Source organism: Heterodontus francisci, chromosome 40 (genome assembly GCF_036365525.1).
Source record: "Heterodontus francisci isolate sHetFra1 chromosome 40, sHetFra1.hap1, whole genome shotgun sequence".
In the NCBI taxonomy this organism is placed as follows: Eukaryota; Metazoa; Chordata; class Chondrichthyes; order Heterodontiformes; family Heterodontidae; genus Heterodontus; species Heterodontus francisci.
In genome coordinates, this window is record NC_090410.1 from 9,251,186 (window position 1) to 9,274,021 (window position 22,836).

A 22,836-nucleotide genomic window follows, 5' to 3' on the forward strand; every position below is an offset into this window, starting at 1 on the left:
GAACTGTCCCAACCTCCCGGCTGCCAACTCCAACTCGGCGGCCCAGGGTGGCGACGCTGCACCTCCTCCCACCCCCCCTACACCACCACCAGATACCATTCAGTCGGTACCGGAGGCTGTGGTTTTCACGGCCTCCGGCAGGGAGGGGGGTGACCGTCCAAGTGGAAGGAAGGCGCGGAGGAGAAATAAACATCGAGAGGCGCGTCCCCTGGACACCGTGACACTACCCGAGTCTGAGCTCAGCCCAAGGCCCGATCTCGGGAAGTCAACTTGCCCCAGGACTGGGCTCAGACCCAGGGTGAATAAAAAAAAGGAGAGTGTGGAGGTGGAGGCCTCTGATGATATGGAGGTCTCTGAGCCTCCGCACACAACTGGGAAAAAGAGGAGAAGGCACCCCTCCACAGAGGTAACAAGGGGCCCTTAGGCGCAGGGCCCATCTGTTGGAGGGGAGCTGTCTCCTGTTTCGGGTCCCCAGGTTTCCCCTACCGCCACCACCAAGGCTGCAAAGTCCGGGCAGGAGCTCCCTATTCCTCAGGATGGAGGGGAGGGGAAGGCCCCGGTACTTGAGGCCCCTCCTGAAGGAGTAAGTGGGTCCCTGCTTGTGGTGGGGGAGCCTGGGGACGCCGCCCATTCTGCCACTGCTACTGGGTCGGGTGCCCTGAATGAAGGGGAGGGCGAGGCCCCAGAGGGTCGGGCCTCCCAGCCGGAGTCCACCACCAACCAGGAGACACCCGACCCAGTTATAACTGAGAATGCTGCCCCATCTGCTGGGCCTGTGGGTGCTGGCGGAGCAGGAGATAGCCTCCTCCCTCCGCCTCCAGTCTCGGCTCCGGCTGGTTTCCCGGAGTCCGGAACTTCTGTCTCCCCTGGACCACTCATTGGCCTGGGGACGGAGGTGGAGGGGGGTCCTGAACCGCTGGTGCCTACAGGCTCCAGTTTAACAATAGAACCCAGAGAGGACTCCTCCGCTATCGATCCTGGGGGTGGGATCGTGACGGAGGCGGGACCAGCTAGCGTGGCCGAGACGTCCGCCCCACAGTGTGTGGTGGATGTGTCGGCTGCTGGCGGTGACGACCCGGAGGAGGATGGGGACTCGGTGCGGGGCACGGAGGATGATCTTGATTCCATCGCCAGTGAGGTGGTGGAGTCCCTCGTGCCTCCCACCGAATCTCCTCTCATCCCCACGGCGGAACTCCGGGATTTCCTCGCGGCTTGCAGGGGTTGCCGCAATAAAGTTCAGCTGGCCCTCGACCGTTGGTCGAATCTGGCGCTGATCATACAGTCCGTCCGTGCCGCCCTTAAGAAAGCGGGCAAGCGCGCGGACGTGAAACTGGTTGAGCGGCGCCGTTTTAATGTGTTCCTCAATGGGTTGCTGGGGGAGTGGAGGGCCAGGTGCACTTCCACTCCCTCCTCACAGTGAGGTGTTTGTGACGGGTTTTAAGTACCTTTGACATGAAGATAACCATAGCCAGCCTCAACATCAACGGCAGCAGGGGGTCTCACCGCAGATTTCACAATCTCTCAGTCCTCAGGGAAGGGAGATACGCGGTGAGCTTTCTGCAGGAAACCCACACCGTTCCGGGAGACGAAGCCACCTGGCTCCTGGAGTGGCAGGATGGGGTCTACATGAGTCACCTCACCCCTATTTCTAGTGGGGTGGCTATCTTGTTGGCCCCGACTTTTCAGCCGGAGATCTTGGGGATCAAGGAGCTAGTGCCGGGCCGCTTGCTCCACCCCGCCGTTCGACTGGGTAGCGTGCCGCTCCATTTTGTGAACGTGTACGCGCCCAGGCCCGGCGCGTTGCAAGCGCGCTTCTTTGAAGAAGTGTCCGCTCTCTTGAGCTCCATCGATAGCGGCGAGTGCATCATCCTCGGGGGGGATTTTAACTGCACCCTCGAGGTGGCAGATCGCTCCAGTCCCCAGCGCGACCAAGCGTCGGTGGAGAAGACTGATCAGCTCCCTTAACTTGGTGGACGTCTGGCGGAATCTCCATCCCGACTCCAGCGCCTTCACATGGAGGTCTGGAGGAGGGGGGTCACGAATCGACCGCCTCTACATTTTGCAGGCGTACGTCTCCCGCGTCTCGGCGGCCTCCATGCGGCTGGTGCCGTGCTCGGACCACCACCTGGTGTGGGCGTTCACTCCGCTCCGCACGCGGGCGGGGTCCGCATACTGGCACTTTAACAACTGGCTGCTGGAGGACGTGCGATTTCGGGACTCGTTCTGTCGATTCTGGGCCGACTGGAGAAGGAAGCAGGGGGGCTTCCCCTCCTTGAGACTATGGTGGGATGTGGGCAAGACTCACATCCGCGTCTTCTGTCAGGAGTACGCGAAGGGGTCGACCAAGAGGCGGGAAGCCGAGATCAGGCGCCTTGAGAGGGAGGTGCTCGACTTGGAGTCCCGCCTCGGTCATGCCGTCGCGGACCCGGCCCTGTGGCAGGCGTACAAAGAGAAGGGCGCGCTGAGGGACCTGCAGCTCATAGGGTCCCGAGGCGCGTACGTGAGGTCGCGGATCCAGATCCTGGAAGATTTGGACCGCGCCTCACCCTTCTTCTACTCGCTGGAAAAATGGTGGGGGGTCCGTAAGCAGCTCGTCGAACTGCTGGCCGACGACGGATCCTCCATCACGGATCCGGAGGGAATGGGCCTCCTGGTCCGTACTTATTACAGTGCGTTGTTCTCTCCGGATCCGTCCAGCGAGGATGCGCGCAGTGTTTTGTGGGAGGACCTGCCGCAGGTCAGCCCGGAGGGCGCCGAAGGATTGGAGGCTCCGCTCACGTTGGCGGAGCTGACTGGCGCCCTCCACCAGCTCTCGAGGGGCAAATCCCCAGGGCTGGATGGGTTGACCGTGGAGTTCCTCAGGGCGTTCTGGGACGTCCTGGGGGACGATTACGCGCGGGTCCTGGGGGAAAGCCTGGCGACCGGGGAGATGCCCCTCTCGTGGCGCAGGGCGGTCATCGTCCTGCTGCCGAAGAGGGGCGATCTCCGCCTGCTTAAAAACTGGTGTCCGGTCTCCCTCCTCAGCACGGATTATAAGATCTTTGCCCGGGCTATGTCTACCCACCTGGGCTCCGTGCTGGCCCACATAATCCACCCCGACCAGTCCTACACGGTCCCGGGCCGGTCCATCCAGGACAACATCCACCTGGTCCGGGACCTGATCCATCTTTCCCAGAGGACTGGTCAGTCGGTCGCCTTTCTCTCCCTCGATCAGGAGAAGGCGTTCGACAGGGTGGATCACGAATACCTTTTCGGGACTCTGCGCGCTTTCGGACTCGGGCCACATTTCGTGGCCCGGGTCCGACTTTTATACGCCGCCGCAGAGTGTCTAGTCAAAGTTAACGGGTCCTTGACGGCGCCCCTTCGCTTTGGGAGAGGAGTGCGTCAGGGATGCCCAATGTCCGGCCAATTGTACACCATCTGCGTGGAGCCCTTCCTGTGCCTGCTTCGCAGGAGGTTGACGGGATTGGCTCTGCGCGAGCCGGCCATGCAGGTCGTCCTCTCGGCTTACGCCGACGACGTGCTCCTCGCAATCACAGATCCTGTTGACTTGCGGAGGATGTGCGACTGCCAGCAGACCTTTTCTGCCGTGTCCTCCGCGAGGATCAATTGGGAGAAATGTTCCGGACTCCTGGTGGGTCAGTGGCGGGTGGACTTCCTGCCGGAGGAGATGACACCTTTTGCGTGGAGCACCACACACCTCCTCTATCTGGGAGTCCACCTTAGCCCTGCTGAGGAAGCCTGGCCAGCAAACTGGCAGGAGTTGGAGGCCAAAGTCACCGCTCGGCTGGGGCACTGGACAGGACTGCTCCGAGTGCTTTCCTACAGGGGCCAAGCGTTGGTCATAAACCAACTGGTGGCCTCCATGCTGTGGTACCGGTTGGTCACTTTGGCCCCGCCCCCTGCATTTGCCAACAAGATCCAGAAGAAACTCGTCGATTTCTTCTGGGGCAAGAGGTCTCTGGGTCTCTGCCGCGGTCCTGAGTCTCCCGATTGAGGAGGGCGGCCAGTCGCTTGTGTGCATCCGCACCCAGGCTGCGACTCTCCGCCTTCGGACCCTGCAGAGATACCTGTATGTCGAGCGTCCTCCCAGATGGTGTGCGCTGGCGACGTATTTTTTCCGCCAGTGTCACTGCCTTCAAGACGACACGCAGCTCCCGGTGGAGTCCGTTAGCCGCGCCTCTCTGAGGGAGTTGCCTGTCTTTTACCGGGATCTTTTCCGAGTCTGGAACATGGTCGCCTCCAGTCAGGGCGCTCCCCCGCCGGCGGAGGAGAGCGCCTCGGCTGTCTGGGTGGCCGACTCCGGGGACGGTCCGGCTGGCGGAGGAGTAGCCGAAACCCCCGGGACGCCCCTCACTGCGGGTGGCGAGGGGGCTCGGGAGTGCGGAGCGATCCCGGCCGAGCTGACCCCCACTCGGCCAGAACTGCTCATCGGACCCAGGCCCCGAAACCCTCCTCGGGAGCCGGTCCCGCACAACCCGAGCCGCCTCTCGGAAATGCCCTCCGTGCCATTCCAATCGGCGCGGGGGGGTTTCCTGTACGGGCTGCTCCTGCACACTCTCCACTTCCTCGCCCTCGTCAGCCAGCCGGACACGCCCTGGCGGTCCGCGTTGCCATCTGGCGGCGAGGGGAAACCCTGATGGAGGTCTCTCTACGCGGGAGTCTTCCCCCTTCACATCGGGGACCTGGGGTGGAGGGTGCTGCGCAGAGCAGTCCTGTGCAATAGGCTTTTAAGTAGGTTCACGGACTCCCAGGCCAGCTGTACTTTCTGCGGCCTGGACGAGTCCGTGTTCCACATATATACGGAGTGTGCGAGGTTGCAGCCCCTATTTGAGTATCTGAAGGGGCTGCTCCTCAAATTCTGGCTGCACTTCAGTCCCCACGCTCCTGATCTTTGGGCACCCGGTGCGGAGGGGCTTGGGCCGGGAGGAGGATCTCCTTGTCGGTCTGCTCCTGGGCCTGGCCAAGGTGGCAATTCACAGGTCCAGGTTGCGGGCCGTCGGGGGGTCCGTCCTCCCCGTTTGCCTGCCCCTCTTCCGCGGTTACGTTCGCGCCCTGGAGAAGGAGCATGCGGTGTCCGCCGGTACGCTTGAGGCCTTCCGCGACCGGTGGGCACCGCAGGGACTGGAGTGCATCGTTGTCACCGAGAATGGCATTTTAATTTGAGTTTTTTTGTTGATTTATCTGGTTTTAATAAAGTTATTTTAAAACTCTAAATATGTATATAAAAGGGGGCCTGAGGAATAAAGGCCCCCTCGATGTAAAAAATATAAAAGGGGCCTGGGGTATAAAGGCCACCTTAAAAAAAAAAAACGGGTTAGATACAGAGCTCCATCCCACAAGTTATGACTATGACTCTATGACCTCCTTGCCAACCAATCACATACCATGCAACCACCCGGCCCCTGCAACCCAGTCTGGCACCCTACCTTCCCGTGAGATCTCCTTCCATGGGTTTGGTGGGTACATGAAGGCAGCGTTCTGAATCTGGTCATTAATGTCCTCATCCTCATTGAAGGGGAAGGTGCCGCTGAGGCTGACATACAGGATCACCCCCACGGACCACATGTCCAGAGAGCGGTTGTAGCCTTTGTTCAACAGAACTTCGGGCGCTAGATATGCTGGCGTCCCAACCACGGAGCGGCGGAAAGACTTCTCCCCAATGATGCGTGCAAACCCAAAGTCACAGAGTTTCACCTGGAAGAGGGAGAGGGTGTCACAGCAGAAAGAGAGAGAGCGAGAGATTTTCTATTGACTGAGATTACAGCAACAGGTGCAAACTATTCTAATCCTTATAACCCAGGTGTCTGGAGCTACAGTTTGTTTGACTTTATTTAAAATTCTCAGAAGAAATTCCCTTCCAGTTTTAGTTGGACCTTCAGTTCCAACATTTAGTCATAGAGAGATACAGCACAAGCAGGCCCTCCGGCCCACCGAGTCTGTACCGACCAACAAACACCCATTTATACTAATCCTACATTAATCCCATATTCCCTACCACATCCCCACCATTCTCCTACCACCTACCTACACTACGGGCAATTTACAATGGCCAATTTACCTGTCAACCTGCAAGTCTTAGGCTGAGCACCCGGCGGAAACCCACACGGTCACAGGGAGAACTTGCAAACTCTGCACAGGCAGTACCCAGAACCGAACCTGGTTGCTGGAGCTGTGAGGCTGCAGTGCTAACCACTGCGCCCCTGTGCCTTAATTTTAATTCTGATCTTGGGAAAATCATTGTAGCCAAGGAGTGACACACCATTAAACAAACTCTCCAGCCCCTGCTGCTGTGGAAGATAAAACGGCCACCATTGGCATGGCACCTTGCCCCTGCTATAAGGCATCACCAGTCTCCACTGGCTTTCCCCTTGTCCCCAGCATGGCCCAGTCCAAGTGTCTGGGCAGGGTTGATGGACATCACAGCCAGCAGCTCCCTCCAATGGCCAAGTGGAGACCAGACCAGGAGGGGCCCAGGCTCAATTCCCACTCAGTCTGTCCAGCTCAGGCTGCAGTTTGCCGAGGGGGCCCCATCATGATAAAAAAAAAATTTTAAATCAGCCTGGAGTTTCTTACTCTTGATTGTTTCATTGGATGGCAGTCTGTGGACACTGAGTGGAGGGAGGAAATTGGCCCCTACAGCCAAGTAGCCTACCAACACACACCATGGACCTCTTGGCTGCGGTACTGACCTGCGGCAAGTGCCCATGGAACCCAGTCTTTAGGAGAGGATCAGAAAAGAAGACAGGGAAGGAGGGGGAAGAAGGGGCCATAATGGCAGCCAGCTTGGTCCCCATGGTTACGTACTTGAGGAAGGGGTTCGGCCGACGCCAACAGCACGTTTTCTGGTTTGAGGTCACAGTGCACGATGTTCTTGAAGTGCAGGTGGCGGAGTGCGACAAGTATCTGTGGAAATAAAAAACAAAAAGGGAAAAAAAAAAGTGCCAGATTGTCAATCAGAGCCTTTGGTTTAAACCAGGTAGGCCCTGGTCTCGGAGGCCTAACGCTGATCTCTGTCCCATTGTATTGCAGATATTCGGCTGCAGCCCATCATGCACCCCCATCTCGACATCCACTTGGCAGCACAAGCAGCCCTGCTGTCGTGCGGAGAGTTACACGACATCAGCCGAGGGCTCCCATGCAACCCCCCACCATCGGTTTCAGACTCTGCAATTGGAGTCTGTACGCTAGGCAGCGGGTAAAGCCAGCTGGGGTGCCACCCATTCTGGACAGGAGGGAGCTGGAATGAAAGGCCCCACTTAGTTGCTTAGCTTGCCAACCCTCACTGCCTAAAGATCAGATCCTTCAAGAAATAAATTCCATTTCATCCATTTTAAGATTTGTTGTTCCAAAAACGGTGGTAGATGTGGGCTGTGTTTAAATGCCTCTGTCGCCTCACCCTTCCCTATCTCTGTAACTCTTCCCCACCCCCCTCCCTCATCCCTACAACCCTCCGGGATCTCAGAGCTCCTCCAATTCTGGCCTCTTGCACATCCCCGATTTTAATCGCTCCACCATTGGCGGCCCTGCCCTAAGCTCTGGAATTCCCTCCCTCACCCCTCTCTACTCCCTAAAACCCACTTCAGACCAAAACGTTTGCTCACCCCCAATATCCCTTTTGATGTCACTGATTTTCATCTGGGTATGTTAATGATGAGAAATGAAGTAAGGTAGGAGGAGGCTGGTCGGGAGTATAAACACCAGCACAGACCAGTCGGACTGAATGGGCCTTTTCTGTGCTGTAAAATGATGTAAAAGGTGCAATATAAATGCAAATTGATGTAGATTATTCAAAACTGTTGCAATGCAACCAAACCCCTCCTGGCGGCGATGTAGAGCTACAAAAAGCCACAGGACGCAGCAGCACCATCTGCTGGGATTAAGCAATACTGCAACTGGATTCTGTTGCAAATTATTTCCCCTGCCCCTCAATTAACTTTTTTTTAAAAAAAGAAATCTATAAAATTCTCATATGGAAAGTGCATATATTATTGAACCAGCTTCAACAGAAAAAGGGGACAGGAGCTATCCAGTGAATAGAAGGCCAGTTACCTGTGTGATCATGAACTTGGTGATCCGTTCTGGCAGGCGGCCCCTCTCGCTGGACAGAATCATCTCCAACATGTCACCGTGGAGCTTCTCCATGACGACAAAGACCTTCTCTGGCGTCTCGAACATGCATTCCAGGTTGACCACTCCAGGATGACGCAGGCCCTATGGATTGGGCCGGAAGAATAAGGGAGGAGACCAGAAACGATAAAAGGGCACATGTTAGATGCCACATTTGCAAGTTAACAGAATAGCGTGCAGTCTATCACACACAACCATGGCCAGCCCACCCACGCTGCACATGAACCTCTTCCCACCTCTCTTCCTCTAACCTCATCAACATACCCTTCTAACCCTTTCTCCCTCAGGTGCTTATCTAGCTTCCCCTTAAATGCATCTGTACTATTTTCCTCAACCACTCTCTGGTAGCGAGTTCCACATTCTCACCACTCTCTAGGTAAAGAAGTTTCTCCTGAATTCTCTACTGGATTTATTAGTCACTATCTTATTTTTATAGCGCCTAGTTTTGGACATCCCCTTAAGAGGGAATATTACCTCCACATCTAACCTATCAAACACTTTCACAATCTTAAAGATTATTCTAAGTTTGCCCCTCAGCCTTCACTCTTCCAGAGAAAAGAGCTCCAACCTGTTCAATCTTTCCTGATAGGTACAACCTCTCAGTTCTGGTATCATCCTTGTAAATCTTTGTTGCACCTTTGCCATTGCCTCTGATTTTTAAAAAAATATATAATACGGACACCAGAGCTGTGCACAGTACAACTGGTGTCTTCTAACTTTCGGTACAAGTTTAATGAACTTACAGGATTGCGCAGGGTAACGAGTTAGTTTCTTAACTGGAAAATCAGTGTTTAAATTCCAGTGCAGCCTAGTCCATCTGGTCTTTGAACCCCAATTGCAGACACCACCTGCCCTGTTAAAACTGTTCACCCAGGAGCTCCATCAGACCATTTGCGTCAACAGCGTACCCCACAAACATCCTGCTGCCCGCAGAAAGAAAAGACTTGCCTTTACACACCCTCAGAAACAAACCTTTATAACCAATGAAGTTCTTACAAATGTAACAGTGTAATGTAGGGAAATGTGGCAACCAATTTGCGCACAGCAAGCTCCCACAATGTGATAATGACCAGATCATCTGATTCCAGTTATTGATTAATGGATAAATAATGGCCAGGAGACTGGGTAGAACTCTCTTCCTGCTCTTTGAAATAGTGCCATGGAATCTTTTACATCCACCCGAGAGGGCACTTGGGGCCTCAGTTCGATATCTCATCTGGAAGTGGGCACCTCCAACAGTGCAGCACTCCCTCAGTACTGCACTGGAATGTCAGCCGAGATTTTGTGCTCAAGTCTCTGGAATGGGACTCAAACCCACAGCCTTCGAACTCAAGAGGGGACAGTGAGCTACATACTGAGCTAGGTTAGCCAAAATACTGGGGAGAGCTGCTCCGTTCTCCCGACAGTGCTGTGGAATCATTAGTGCCAACTGCAGCTCACACAGCTCACCTTATTGGAACATCTTGTTTGAAGAACGGGCATCTGTTAACAACAGCACCATCAACTTCCATATATATAGCATCTTTAATGTAGTAAAACATCCCAAGATGTTTCACAGGAGCATTATCAGACAAAATTTGTCACTGAGCCACATAAGGAGATATTAGAACAGAAGAAGCACGTTTTAAGGAGAGAGAAGCAAAAGAGGTTTAGGGAGAGAATGCCAGAGCTTACAGCCCAGGCTGCAGGCACGACCACCAATGGTGAAACGATTAAAATGGTGGATGTGCAGGAGGCCAGCATTGGGGCAGCAAGGCATCTCGGAACTTCACAGGGCTTCAGGAGGTTAGAGAGATAGGGTAAGGCTATGGAGCGATTTGATGGGAATTAAAATAAAAAAAAGAAGAGGCTTTGCTTAAACGGAAGTCAATGTAAGTCAGAGGGCGATGGGCGAAGAGGACTTGGTGTGAGTTAGGGTACGGCCAACAGAGTTCCGAACAAGCTCAACTTTGTGTGAGGTTGGAGCAGTCAGTTCGAGGAGGTAACAAAGACATGAATAAGGGGTTCGTTGTGGCGCTCGCTCCAGGAACCAAGCTGGAGTCGGCCTAGACTGTGGTAAACAGAAACCATCCCCTGTACCCACTCCCACCCTGGCCCCGCCCAGCCGTTCTTGCAATTCCTTCTTAATCAGAAGCTCACCTGAAGGATGGCCACCTCGTTCCGTAGCTGGCTCTCCTGCTTGGTTGGGAACCGCAGTTTATCAATCACCTTGATGGCCACATCCCGCCCGGTCTCTCTGTGTTTGCCTGGAAACGAAGAGCAGGGCATCAGTGTGCAGAATCACACAGCAGAGAAGGCGGCCATTCTGCCCATCGCACCAGTACCGGCTCTTTGAAAGAGCCACCCAAATAAATCTAGTAGCATCAAAGCCTACAGCACAGAAACAGGCCATTCAGCCCTACTGGTCTATGCTGGGGCTTGTGCTCGGCAGCCCTGTAAGCTTTTCCTTTGCAACTATTTATCCAACTCCCTTTTGAAAGTTACTATTGAATCTGCTTCCACCGCCCTTTCAGGCAGCGCGTTCCAAAATAATTCTCATCTCCCTCTGGTTCATTTGCCAATTATCTTAAATCTGTGTCCTCTGGTTACCGATCGTCCAGCCAATAGGAACAGGTAAATTGACCCCCCAAACCTCAGCCTGCTCCAGAGCTGCCCCAAGCCTCATTTGATTTAATCCCCTATCACCGTCTGGCAGTACACGTCAACAGCTCTTTGAGTGTAGACATGTTCCCCTGGGCTAGTTTTTGTTCCATTTAATACTCTGTCCGTTTATCTCCTACCTCCCTGGCAGTGCTCACCCACCCCTCTCCCAAAGGCACCGACTCCTCCCTGGGGTTCGGGTTTCACAGGTCCACCCTCCTCATCCAATCCCCACGTGCAGGACCCACCGGTGACATTTGGCAGGATATTCCGCTGCAGAGGGCATCACAGCTGAGCCTCATCCTATCTTGGGAACAGGAGGAGGTCATTCAGCCCCTCGAGTCTGCGTCATTTACCCGTCTTTGCTCCAAATTCCTCCATACCTTCACCCAGCGTCAATGTCTCCCGAAAACTCCAATTGCTCACTCGTATCCACAGGGGTCACTAGATCAGGGGACTCTGGCTGATTTTACTCCTCCCCGACATGGGGGGGGGAGGGGACGCACTGTGGTCAATTGACGAGATTGAGATCAGTCCAGACATAGGAATCAGACCGAGGCCCTTCAGTCTGTCGGACTCAAAACCACACTGAGCGGCACCCTTACTGAAGGGAGCAAAGCCTAATGGAAATGTTGGCCTTTCTCTCAAGGAGGTGAAAATTATGCTACAATGATACGGAGCTCTGGTTAGACCCCATCTGGGAGCATTGCGTTCCGTTCTGGGCTCCACACCTCAGGAAGGTGATATTAGCCTTGGAGTGGCTACAGTGCAGATGCACCAGAATGATAACCGGGGCTAAAAGGCTTACGTTATTAGGACATAAATACTCAATCCTAGTCTAACTAAAGGGTAGATCGAAAGGAACTATTTCCTCTGGGAGATGCCCAGAGTAACGGTGCAGAACCTTAAAATTAGAGCCAGGCCGTTCAGGGGTGACGTCAGGAAGCATTTCTTCACACAAAGGGTAGTGGAAATCTGGAACTCTCTCTCCACCAAAAAGCTGTTGAGGCCGAGGGTCAATTAAAAATTTCAAAACTGAGATTGATAGACGTTCGTTAGGTCTGTGATCGGAACCAAGGTGGGTAGATGGAGTTAATACAGATCAGTCATGATCAAATTGAATGGAGTAACAGAGCAGAGGCAGGATGAAGGGATTCCTCCAGTGGTATTTATTAACGATTTGGACATAAATGTAAAGGGCATGATCAAGAGGTTTGCGGACGACACAAGGATTGGCCGTGGGGTAGATAGCGAGGAGGATAGCTGTAGGCTGCAGGAAGATATTGATGGTCTGGTCAGATGGGCAGAAAAGTGGCAAATGGAATTCAACCTGGAGAAGTGTGAAGTGATGCATTTGGGGAGGTCAAACAAGGCAAAGGAATACACGATTAATGAGAAAATACTGAGAAGTGTAGAGGAAGTGAGGGACCTTGGAGTGAATGTCCACAGATCCCTGAAGGTAGCAGGACAGGTCGATAAGGTGGTTAAGAAGGCATATGGAATCCTTTCCTTTATTAGCCGAGGTACAGAATATAAGAACTGGGAAGTTATGCTGGAACTGTATAACTCATTGGTTAGGCCACAACTTGAGTACTGTGTGCAGTTCTGGTCACCTCATTACAGAAAGGATGTAATTGCAAAAGGAGTTTGGATATGCACCTCAAGTGCTGTAATCTGCAGGGCTACGGACCAAATGCTGGAAGGTGGGATTAGAATAGGTGGATCGTTTTTCGGCCGACACAGACACGATGGGCCAAGTGGCCTCTTTCTGTGCCTTAAACTTTCTATGATTCTATGATCTGGCCTGAACAGATAGCAACAGACTAACTCTGGCCCACCTGCTCCCAGGCATCTAGCAGGCTATGAACTAAAAGATATTCTCACCTCCGTAAACAATGCCAAACTGCCCCGATCCAAGCACCTCATCTGCAAAGATCTGATAGACAGTAGCAATATCCTAGAGAGGGGAAAAGAGAGTGAGAATACAGTCAGAATACAAATATTTCCGAGAGAGGGGACGGAGACACACCAGTCAACGTATGAAAATCTCCCTGCGGGAGAGGGAATTGAGAAAGCTACACTGTCCCCATCAAACACTCCCAGGACAGGTATAGCACGGGGTTAGATACAGAGTAAAGCTCCCTCTACACTGTCCCCATCAAACACTCCCAGGGCAGGTACAGCACGGGGGTTAGACACAAAAGTAAAGCTCCCTCTACACTGTCCCCATCAAACACTCCCAGGAGGTACAGCACGGGGTTAGATACAGAGTAAAGCTCCCTCTACATTGCCCCCATCAAACACTCCCCAGGACAGGTACAGCACGGGGTTAGATACAGAGTAAAGCTCCCTCTACACTGCCCCCATCAAACACTCCCCAGGACAGGTACAGCACGGGGGTTAGACACAAAAGTAAAGCTCCCTCTACACTGTCCCCATCAAACACTCCCCAGGACAGGTACAGCACGGGGTTAGATACAGAGTAAAGCTCCCTCTACACTGTCCCCATCAAACACTCCCAGGGCAGGTACAGCACGGGGGTTAGACACAAAAGTAAAGCTCCCTCTACACTGTCCCCATCAAACACTCCCAGGACAGGTACAGCACGGGGTTAGATACAGAGTAAAGCTCCCTCTACATTGCCCCCATCAAACACTCCCCAGGACAGGTACAGCACGGGGTTAGATACAGAGTAAAGCTCCCTCTACACTGCCCCCATCAAACACTCCCCAGGACAGGTACAGCACGGGGGTTAGACACAAAAGTAAAGCTCCCTCTACACTGTCCCCATCAAACACTCCCCAGGACAGGTACAGCACGGGGTTAGATACAGAGTAAAGCTCCCTCTACACTGTCCCCATCAAACACTCCCCAGGACAGGTACAGCACGGGGGTTAGACACAAAAGTAAAGCTCCCTCTACACTGTCCCATTATTGCATATTAAACCAAACCCAAAATCAGCACCCTTTGCTGCACAAGTGAGGCACTGCCATCCCCTCCGAGAGTGAATTAATTGTCACATTGTGAACAACTGTGTGCTCACGCTGACTCCACCATGACTTAGCGTTGCTGTAGCCTCCCAGCACTCACCACGTTCTCCACGATTTGACTGTTGGCCACAGAGAAGTTAACTGACGCCTGTCCTGCAATGCGAAGAAAAGGCAAAAATCAGAAACAGACACAGCAGCTCGGCTCCTACCAGGTAAAAAGCACCGCCAATCATGGCCACCGGGGCACATGGACTGGTTACATCTCAGACCCGTACCCCTTGCCTGTGTCCAGTTCGTCAATCTCAGCCAGGGCTGCAGTTACAGACAGTCTCGGGGCTAGGACAGGAAAACAGGATTCCTGCTCCTGATCACTAAATTGGCAGTAGCAGAAAGCGAGTGCCTGTGGGGAAATGGAATAAGAGCATGGCGTGATGCCCTCCAAGGTTGAATAGCCTGCCAGACCCTCACTATTCATTCATGAAGAATGGCCACTTGGCTGAACTAGTGGAAGGCAGTGGGCGCCATTGTAACCTATCCTAGCACGAGAAATGGGGGCCAGGGGATGGGGTGGGCAGCTCTGTGGAACCAGGGTACTGGGACCCAATTGCACAGGGTTAAAAATTAGAGATCCATTTATCCGATGGGTGGGGGTGAAGGAAGGCAGTGGAGGAGAAAGAACATAGGAAAAGGCTTGGCCTTAAATCGAGGTCCATTACAGACCAAGTTAGTTGCATACTTCCCTCCCAGTCAGAAGGTCGTGGATTCAAGTCCCACTCCAGATTTTCAGCTCATAGCCAAGGCTGACACTCCCAGTGCAGTTACTGAGGGAGTGCTGCACTGTTGGAGGTGCCGTCTTCTGGATGCGCTGTTAAACTGAGGCCCTGTCAGGTCAATGTAAAAGATCCCAATGGCATCATTGGAAGAGCAGTGTCCCGGCCAATAGTTATCGATCAGGCAACGTCACTTAAAAGCAGATTATTTGATCACTTTCACATTGATGTTTGTGGGATCTTGCTACATGCTTCATTGCCGGTGCTTGCACTTCGGGATGTCCTGAGGTTGCGAAAGGTGCTATACAAATGCAAGTTAGAAGATTGCGAGAGGAGACTCAGTGGTGCCACCTACCTGATGTATAGGTGAATTGCTGAGAGTGGCCCCTTTGCACCAGACCAACATGGTGACCAGAGACAGCTAATGGACTCAAATATCTGCTTGCAACTATCCCCTAAACCTCAGCCCCTTGGACTAGGGGGAGGTCAGATGGCAGAGAGGAGGAGGAGGAGAGAGGAGTAAAGCGAGAGCTGAGTGAGAACGATCATCTTTAGGTGCTTTTGTTTTGAGCTTCTGATCAACTAAAAAATCTGATAATTTACAGTATTGTGGAGAGATGAGAGGGGCTGGGATTGTTCTCCTTAGAGCAGAGAAAGTTAAAAGGAGAGATTTACAGTCATAGAGCCAGAGGCAGCGGCCATTTGGCCCATCGAATCCTTGCTGGCACTTCTGTGGAGATGCTCAAAATTATGAGAGGTTTTGATAGTTTCTCCTTATTTTACTCTATTTCCATTGGCAGGAGGGTCAGTAACTAGAGGACACAGATTAAGGTAATTGGAAGGACCAGAAGGGAGTTGTTTTTTTTTTTTAAACACAGCGAGTTATGATATAGAACGCGCTGCCTGAAAGGGTAGTGGAAGCAGATTCGGCAGTATCTTTCAATCGGGAATTGGATAAATCCTCAAGGGGAGAACATTTGTGGGCTAATGTGAGAAGAGCAGGGGAGTGGAGCTAATTGGATAGCTCTTTCAGAGAGCCAGCACAGGCACGATGGGCCGAATGCCCCCGCTGTGTGCTGTATATGACCCTACCATTCTAAATATGACCACTTGGAGCGAGGTACCGGGGGGCCTATCCACGTATCCCAGGGAGACTCGGAACCAACAGGAGATAACGAGGGGGAAACTAGGAGAAAAAGCTGGTCGTAACGATTGCTCTTACTGCGTGGCGTCTGTTCCTGGGTGTTGACTGTATCCTGGAAGATGACCGGTTTCAGGGCCTGCCGGATGGCAGTCTCCCACGCCTTGGCCTCCTCGGCTCCCCCCGTGCTGTTCGGCCCGCCGGTGTTTGGTGCCGGGCATGGGACATTGGACGGATTCTCGCCGACGAAGTACACCACATTGCTGGTTCGGATCTCGAAGCAGTGAGGGTTCCCACCCTGGGGAATTGATGTAAAGGTCTGTGCAGGCTCCACGCCCAGGACTTCGGAGAGTGGGAGTTCCTGAACAGGCAGGGCGGAGAAACAAAACGGTTTACAGAATCGCAGAATAATACAGTGCAGAAGAGGCCCTTCAGCCCATCGAGTCTGCACCGATGCATTAAAGACACCTGACCTGTCTACCTAATCCCATTTGCCAGCACTTGGTCCATAGCCTTGAAAGTTATGACGTGCCAAGTGCTCATCCAGGTACTTTTTAAAGGATGTGAGGCAACCTGCATCTACCACCCTCCCAGGCAGGGCATTCCAGACCGTCACCACCCTCTGGGTAAAAAAAGTTCTTCCTCAAATCCCCCTTAAACCTCCTGCCCCTCACCTTAAACTTGTGACCCCTCAACTAAGGGGAACAGCTGCTCCCTATCCACCCTGTCCATGCCCCTCATAATCTTGGACACCTCGATCAGGTCACCCCTCAGTCTTCTCTGCTCCAGCGAAAACAACCCAAGCCTATCCAACCTCTCTTCATAGCTTAAATGTTCCATCCCAAACAACATCCCTGGTGAATCGCCTCTGCACCCCCTCCAATGCAATCACATCCTTCCTATAATTAGAAGTGGGATCTTTCTCACATTCCACTCATTTGGTTTGGTTGCAGTTTCAGCTTGGATACAGAGCAAAGCTCCCTCTACACTATCCCCATCCCAGGGTAGGTACAGCACGGGTTACATACATTCAGCCCCACGCTCCTGATCTTTGGGCACCCGGTGCGGAGGGGGGAGGGCTGGGAGGAGGATCTCCTCGTCGGTCTGCTCCTGGGCCTGGCCAAGGTGGCAATGCACAGGTCCAGGCTGTGGGCCGTCGGGGGTTCCGTCCGCCCCGATTGCCTGCCCCTCTTCCGAGGTTACATTCGCGCCCGGGTGTCCCTGGAGAAGGAGCACGTGGTGTCTGCCTGTACGCTTGAGGCCTTCCGCGACCGGTTGGCATCGCAGTGGCTGGAGTGCATCGTTGATGCAGAGAATGGCATTTCAATTTGAGTTTTTGTTTTATTTATTAAAAACAGATAAAGTTATTCATTTAAAATGTATCTAAAAGGGGGCCTGGGGTATAAAGGCCACCTTATAAATTGAAAAGGGTTGGCTGTTGCCTAAAAAAAAAAAAAAGGGTTAGATACAGAGTAAAGCTCCCTCCCAATCAAATTGCCCAGCCCCAACCTCAGAACAGTGGCCTCTAAGGCATCAATGTGACATAATCCATTCCCCACACCAGACAGTCATTCCCCTCAGTACTTTTCCCCCCCCCCCCCAATTTCTCAGGACGTGGGCATCGCTGGAAAGGCCAACATTTATTCCCCAACCCTTGTTGCCAAGGTAATGCCTACTTGAACCGATGCAGTCCGTGTGCTGAAGGTGAGGGAGTTCCAGAATGTTGACCCACAAATGATGAAGGAATGGCCAATCTACTTGCCAGGTTGGGATGGGGTGTGACTTGGACGTTGTGGTGTTCCCATGCACCTGTTGCCTATATTCGCAGGGTTTGGGAGGTGCCGTCAAAAGGAGCCTTGGCTGAAGTGCTGTTCTTAGAATGATACACACTGCAGCCATGGTGTGCTGGTGGAGGGAGTGTATGTTTAAGGTGGTGGACGGCGTGCCGATCAAGCCGGCTGCTTAGCCTTGGATGGTGGCGAGCTTCTTGATTGTTGTTGGAGCTTCACCCATTCGGACAAGTGGGAGAGTATTCCATCACACCCCTGACTTGTTCCCTTTGGGAAGCCAGGCTGCAGAATACCCAGCCTCTGTCCACCTAGGAGCACCCTACCCATTAGGATGCTGGCTGACACAGGTATTGGAACTATTCCAGTCCCTGGAGATGGAGCAACCCCTCCAGGTTACACCAATGACTGGTCACTCATCAAAATGCCCTGCAACACTGCAGATCTGCCTGGCTCAGGGATCAGGAGATCCGACGCTCTCAGAGATCAGCCCTGTTCCTACACCACAGCCTTCATTAGACAGTGCATGTTGGTGGATTGGATAAGACTGACTTGCAATAGGAACACAGTGAGAAGGCCATTCAGCCCCTCCATCCTTTTCCGCCTAATCTGCGTTCCATCCTTAGCCAATACCTCCCATGACAGAGCATGAGATATTCAGTCTCTGGGCTCCGAGGTCCAGGTACCAAAAGACCTGTGGAATCTGTCCCCCTGCATGGAGTTAATGCATTCAGAACAGAAGGAACACTCAGAATAGGGGGAAGGGAAAGAGAATGGTCAGACTGACTGTGTTCAGTGGGTGCTGCTTATTTTCCTGTTTCTCAATTTCAATTACTGCCCAACCTAAAAGTTTATTCGCCTAACAGTGTTTCCCTCCCCTAAATCTCGCACAAACATTCCAATCTTCAACGACAGTAAGATTGTGTGCATCAACAGCACCTGAACACTTCAAACAGGTTAAGCAACCCCTCCATGCGTGTAGGCTTTACCTTATAATACTTGTTTCCTGTGTCATTGTGAAAGAGAGTGATACACTTGCAGTCCAGCCTCCAGTAGTGTCTCTTCCTCTGCAATGGAAGAAGAGAGATGATGATGATGATGATTTCTGGTCACTAAGCACAGTCTCTTGGACAAGTGTAATAAAAGGAGCAAACAGGAGATTCATCAAATTCAAATCCATGCCATAAGAAGTGACGGGAGTGAACACGAAGGGATGGCTCCACTGCAATTCTATCCAGTGGGAGGAAATCAATGAGTAGATCCAATGGAATTGCATACAACAGGAATGAATGAGAAGTGGGTGGATCCATTGGAATTTTACCCAATGGGAGAGGATGACAAGGGGTAGCTCTACTGGAATTCGATCCAGTTGGAGTCAATGACAAGTGTGGATCCATTGTAACTGCATCCGATGGGACTGAACGAGAAGGGATGGGTCCATTGAAATAAACAGCAGAGCCAGTGGAATGGTGAAAGTCCGCAGCTTATGAAGATGTTCGGGCCCAAGGCTCAATGCCTGTGCCTGTCATTCTCCGCAAAACAGTGAAGGGGTCAAAATCTGGAAGAAATGTCTATGGCAGGAAGGCACGGTTTTAGCATACGGTCATCGAGGGAGCAAGATGGGAAGGGGTGAAGGGGACATTTATAATTGGTTTCTTTACCAGAGCATCCCTGTTGCTGTAGTGAACCATCCAACCCTCTTTCAGAGTCGTGCTCGATTTCCGTTTGGTCTGTTTCACAGATTGTACAACACGCATCAGAGGGATGTTGCTGGCCATGGGGTCACTAGAAGAGAAAAGAGAAAAGATTTCAGATTCCTTCCACCTCCCAAACAAAAAAGGACAATGGTTGCCCATCTTGAATTGTCCTGAGAGAGTAATGAACGGTCCACCTTCTTAAGCAATGAATGCTTTACAACTGGTTGGCTGGCTTGCTAGGGCAACTCGAAGGCAATTAAGAGTCAATTATCTCGTGGGGGACTGCAGTCATGTGAAGTTCAGACAGGACTGCAGGAAACCAGTTGGGTTTTTCCAACACTGCAACAGCTCTGATGGCCTTTTTTCTCATGCCAGTCCTCAGATGATCAGATTTATTAAATCCAATTTCCAACACTGGGATTCACCCTTCAACTTCTGGGTTTCTAGACCAGGGCTAGAACCTCTATTCTGCTCTACAATCCTATAATCTCCATCCTTCCCTCCCAATGATAAATCGCGGAGGAATAAAAGTGTATCAGGAACACCATCATTCCAATGAGAGACAGGAACGAGACAAACAAGTTGAAGATTACATTTTCTCTGCCCCTCTCGGCACAGATTATCACTGCTATTGATCCACAGTTGATAGCAGCTGCCTAGCATGTCTATCAACCGTTCACCGTGTCTGAGCTCTGGCTGCAACATTTAACAGCCAAGGGTGGCAGCTTGCGCCAAGCCCGGCCCGGTCCTCATCGAGCATCCACGCGCTTCGCAATGGGAGTCGAGGACCCTGGCTGATTTCCCCCCCCCCCGCCACTGATGACCGCCCACTGCTGTCAGAGCCAAGGTCAGCACAGGCGACAGACAGAACCTAATCTGTATGGCTGAGGAGGACTTGGAACAAGTCCCAGAACCTCAAGGGGTGGGTCGGTGGGTCAAAGAAAGAAAGACAGACACGTCCGAGAATGGACACGTGAGGATCTGAAAGTGGAGGAATCATTAAAGAACAGCGAAATTTCAGAAAGTTCATTTGAAAAAGAAATGCTGAACTTTACCCCACGAGCAACATCACTAAAATCATGATCTGGTGATCATCACATTGCTGTTTGTGGGATCTTACTGTGCACAAATTGGCTGCCACATTTCCTACATTACAACAGAGAGTACATTCCAGAAGTACTTCATTGGCTTCAAGCACTTGGGGTGTCGGAGGTCACCAACTGTGCTATGGAAATACATTCCTCCCCCTTTCACCCCAACTCGGAAAACCACTGGCCAGATTACCTCATTCTGCTGGGGCTGTCGTCGTCTCCGGGGAAACCGTTCTCCGAGTTGATGCTGGGGATGGTTGGCGAATCGTCAAAGTCGTCCATCGTCAGGGTCTTGTCTCCGTACCCATAATCACTCACATCCTCCATGTTGACGTCCACATCAATGCCCGGGCTCAACAAATCTGAAAGAAAAAGGAGATTCAAACTTCACATGTCTCCATATCAGGGCAAAGTAAAAAATCTAGAGAAAACATTGGTCCCGTGTGGAACAGTGACCACTTCAGTCTCAACAGGCTAGGGCTCTTTTCTGGAGAAGACTTAAAGACATCAATCAGTTCACTTCTTAAGATTCTGAAGGGGTTTGATAGAGTAGACAAGTTAGAAAATGTTTTGAGTCCTGAACTAAGGCCCATAAAAATAAAATACAATCACTAATAAATCCAATAGGGAATTCAGGAGAAACATCTTTTCCAGAGAGTGGTGAGAATGTAGAAGGTGCTACCACGTGGGACTGGGTGAGGCAAATAGGATAGATGTACTTAAGGGGAAGCTAGATCTCCCGAGGAAGAAACAAATAGATGGATGTGTTGGTGGGGTTAGATGAACTGGGTAGGAAGAGGCTCGTGTGGAGCATAAACACCAGCATAGACCAGTTGGGCCGAATGGCCTGTTTCTGTAAATTCAATGCAACCTCCTGGCTTCAGTCTCCATTTAATGAGCTTTAAAGAATCACCATATTAAAATCAGTCTATTTATCTATGATGGAGAAGCAATTGACCCCAAGAAACCCATCTCTCTTCGGTAGATTTAGTCGATTAAATTAGGAAAGATGAGCAATGGTTGGGATAGTTTACTAGGTAATACAATAGAGGCAAAGTTACTGCAAATCATTCAAAATGGGGCGGCACAGTGGTGAGCACCGCAGCCTCTCAGCTCCAGCGACCCGGGTTCGATTCCAGATACTGCCTGTGCGGCGTTTGCAAGTTCTCCCTGTGACCGCATGGGTTTTCGCCGGGTACTCTGGTTTCCTCCCACAGCCAAACACTTGCAGGTTGATAGGTAAATTGGCCATTGTAAATTGGCCCTAGTGTAGGTAACTGGTAAGGGAATTGTGGGGATGTGGTAGGAATATGGGATTAATGTAGGATTAGTATAAATGGGTGGTTGATGGTCAGCACAGACTCTGTGGGCTGAAGGGCCTGTTTCAGTGCTGTATCTCTAAATAAATAAATAAAATAAAATAGAAATAGATGCCATGACAGGAAAAGGATGAGTATCCATGGGTCAAGAGGCCTATTCTCATCATCTTCCCATCCATAGCATCAGCGTGACTCAATCGAGTTGCGAGGTCATGGGTTCAAACCCCACTCCAGAGACTTGAGCACACAAGTCCCAGCCGACAATCCCACTGCAGTACTGAGGGAGTGCTGCACTGCCAGAGGTGCCATCTTTTGGAGAAGATGTCAAAATGAGGCGGTCAGGATGACTCAAGAGACCCTGTGGCACTTTCCTCCCCCAAAGAGCAGCAAGTTGCCTCGGCCAGCAGTTACCCCCTCAATCAACAGCATCAAAATAATTCTATTCATTTGGCTCATTGCTATTTTTGGGATCTTGCTGTGCGCAAATGGGTTACTGAGTTTATCCACTTAATGGTGGCTGCACTTCAGAAGTAGTTCATTGGGTGTGAAACACTTTGGGGCACGGAAGAGGTTATAGAAATTCATTCCAATCCCAACCACGCATTACATTTCACTGCTCGTCCAAGGGAGAACAAAGAGGGGTCCGTACATGCGAAGGAGCCCTCGGCTGATGACAGTAAACAGATGCTAGAAGGACAGTGGAAGCAGGGCATGGAGTCCATCACCTCCAGGTTTCCCTCCCAGTCATGCACCATCCCGAATTGGGAATAGATTACCATTCCTTCCTCATTCCCGGAGCTCCTTACCCAACAGGGCAGTGGGAGAACCTTCATCACACAGACTACAGCAGCTCACCACCTTCGTCTCAAGGACAAACAGGGTGAGCAATAAATTCTGAACAGCGACCCCACATCCCATGAACGAACCAAAAGAAAAAGATAGGTGAATGGGTCAATCCTCACCACTTCCATTGATAACCGACTCCCCTAAGCAGTCATTGGGCACTTTCTCAAGGCATCGCTTGTGACAATTAAACTTGCAGTCTGGGAAAACCAAAAACAGAAGGAGAAAACAACACAACTTTATATCACAGTTCACCAAAGAACAGGCAGTATTAAACTTCATTACAAAGACACAAGCCCTTCATCAAAGCTCTACAACTGTTGAATGACTTATCAAAGCACTGCCATTTTATGTTGGTCAGCTCCCCCCCCCTCTTCCCACCCCCAGTCTTTCCTCTTACCCCCCACCCCACCACCCCCAGTCTTTG

General features: G+C 51.8%; 1 protein-coding gene across 1 annotated transcript in view; it reads right to left on the reverse strand.

Annotated features, from left to right (window-relative positions):
* Positions 1-22,836, reverse strand: part of prkd2 (protein kinase D2) — an 81,754-nt gene that overhangs the window by 6,436 nt on the left and 52,482 nt on the right. Inside the window, exons 6-16 of the mRNA XM_068019002.1 lie at positions 22,529-22,609; positions 20,441-20,609; positions 19,121-19,244; positions 18,449-18,526; positions 15,754-16,033; positions 13,862-13,914; positions 12,655-12,727; positions 10,270-10,376; positions 8,053-8,214; positions 6,808-6,906; positions 5,430-5,697 (exon numbers count right to left, since the gene is read on the reverse strand). Of these exons, the coding sequence (XP_067875103.1) occupies positions 5,430-5,697; positions 6,808-6,906; positions 8,053-8,214; positions 10,270-10,376; positions 12,655-12,727; positions 13,862-13,914; positions 15,754-16,033; positions 18,449-18,526; positions 19,121-19,244; positions 20,441-20,609; positions 22,529-22,609 (1,494 nt within the window). The remainder of the gene's footprint in view (positions 1-5,429; positions 5,698-6,807; positions 6,907-8,052; positions 8,215-10,269; positions 10,377-12,654; positions 12,728-13,861; positions 13,915-15,753; positions 16,034-18,448; positions 18,527-19,120; positions 19,245-20,440; positions 20,610-22,528; positions 22,610-22,836) is intronic.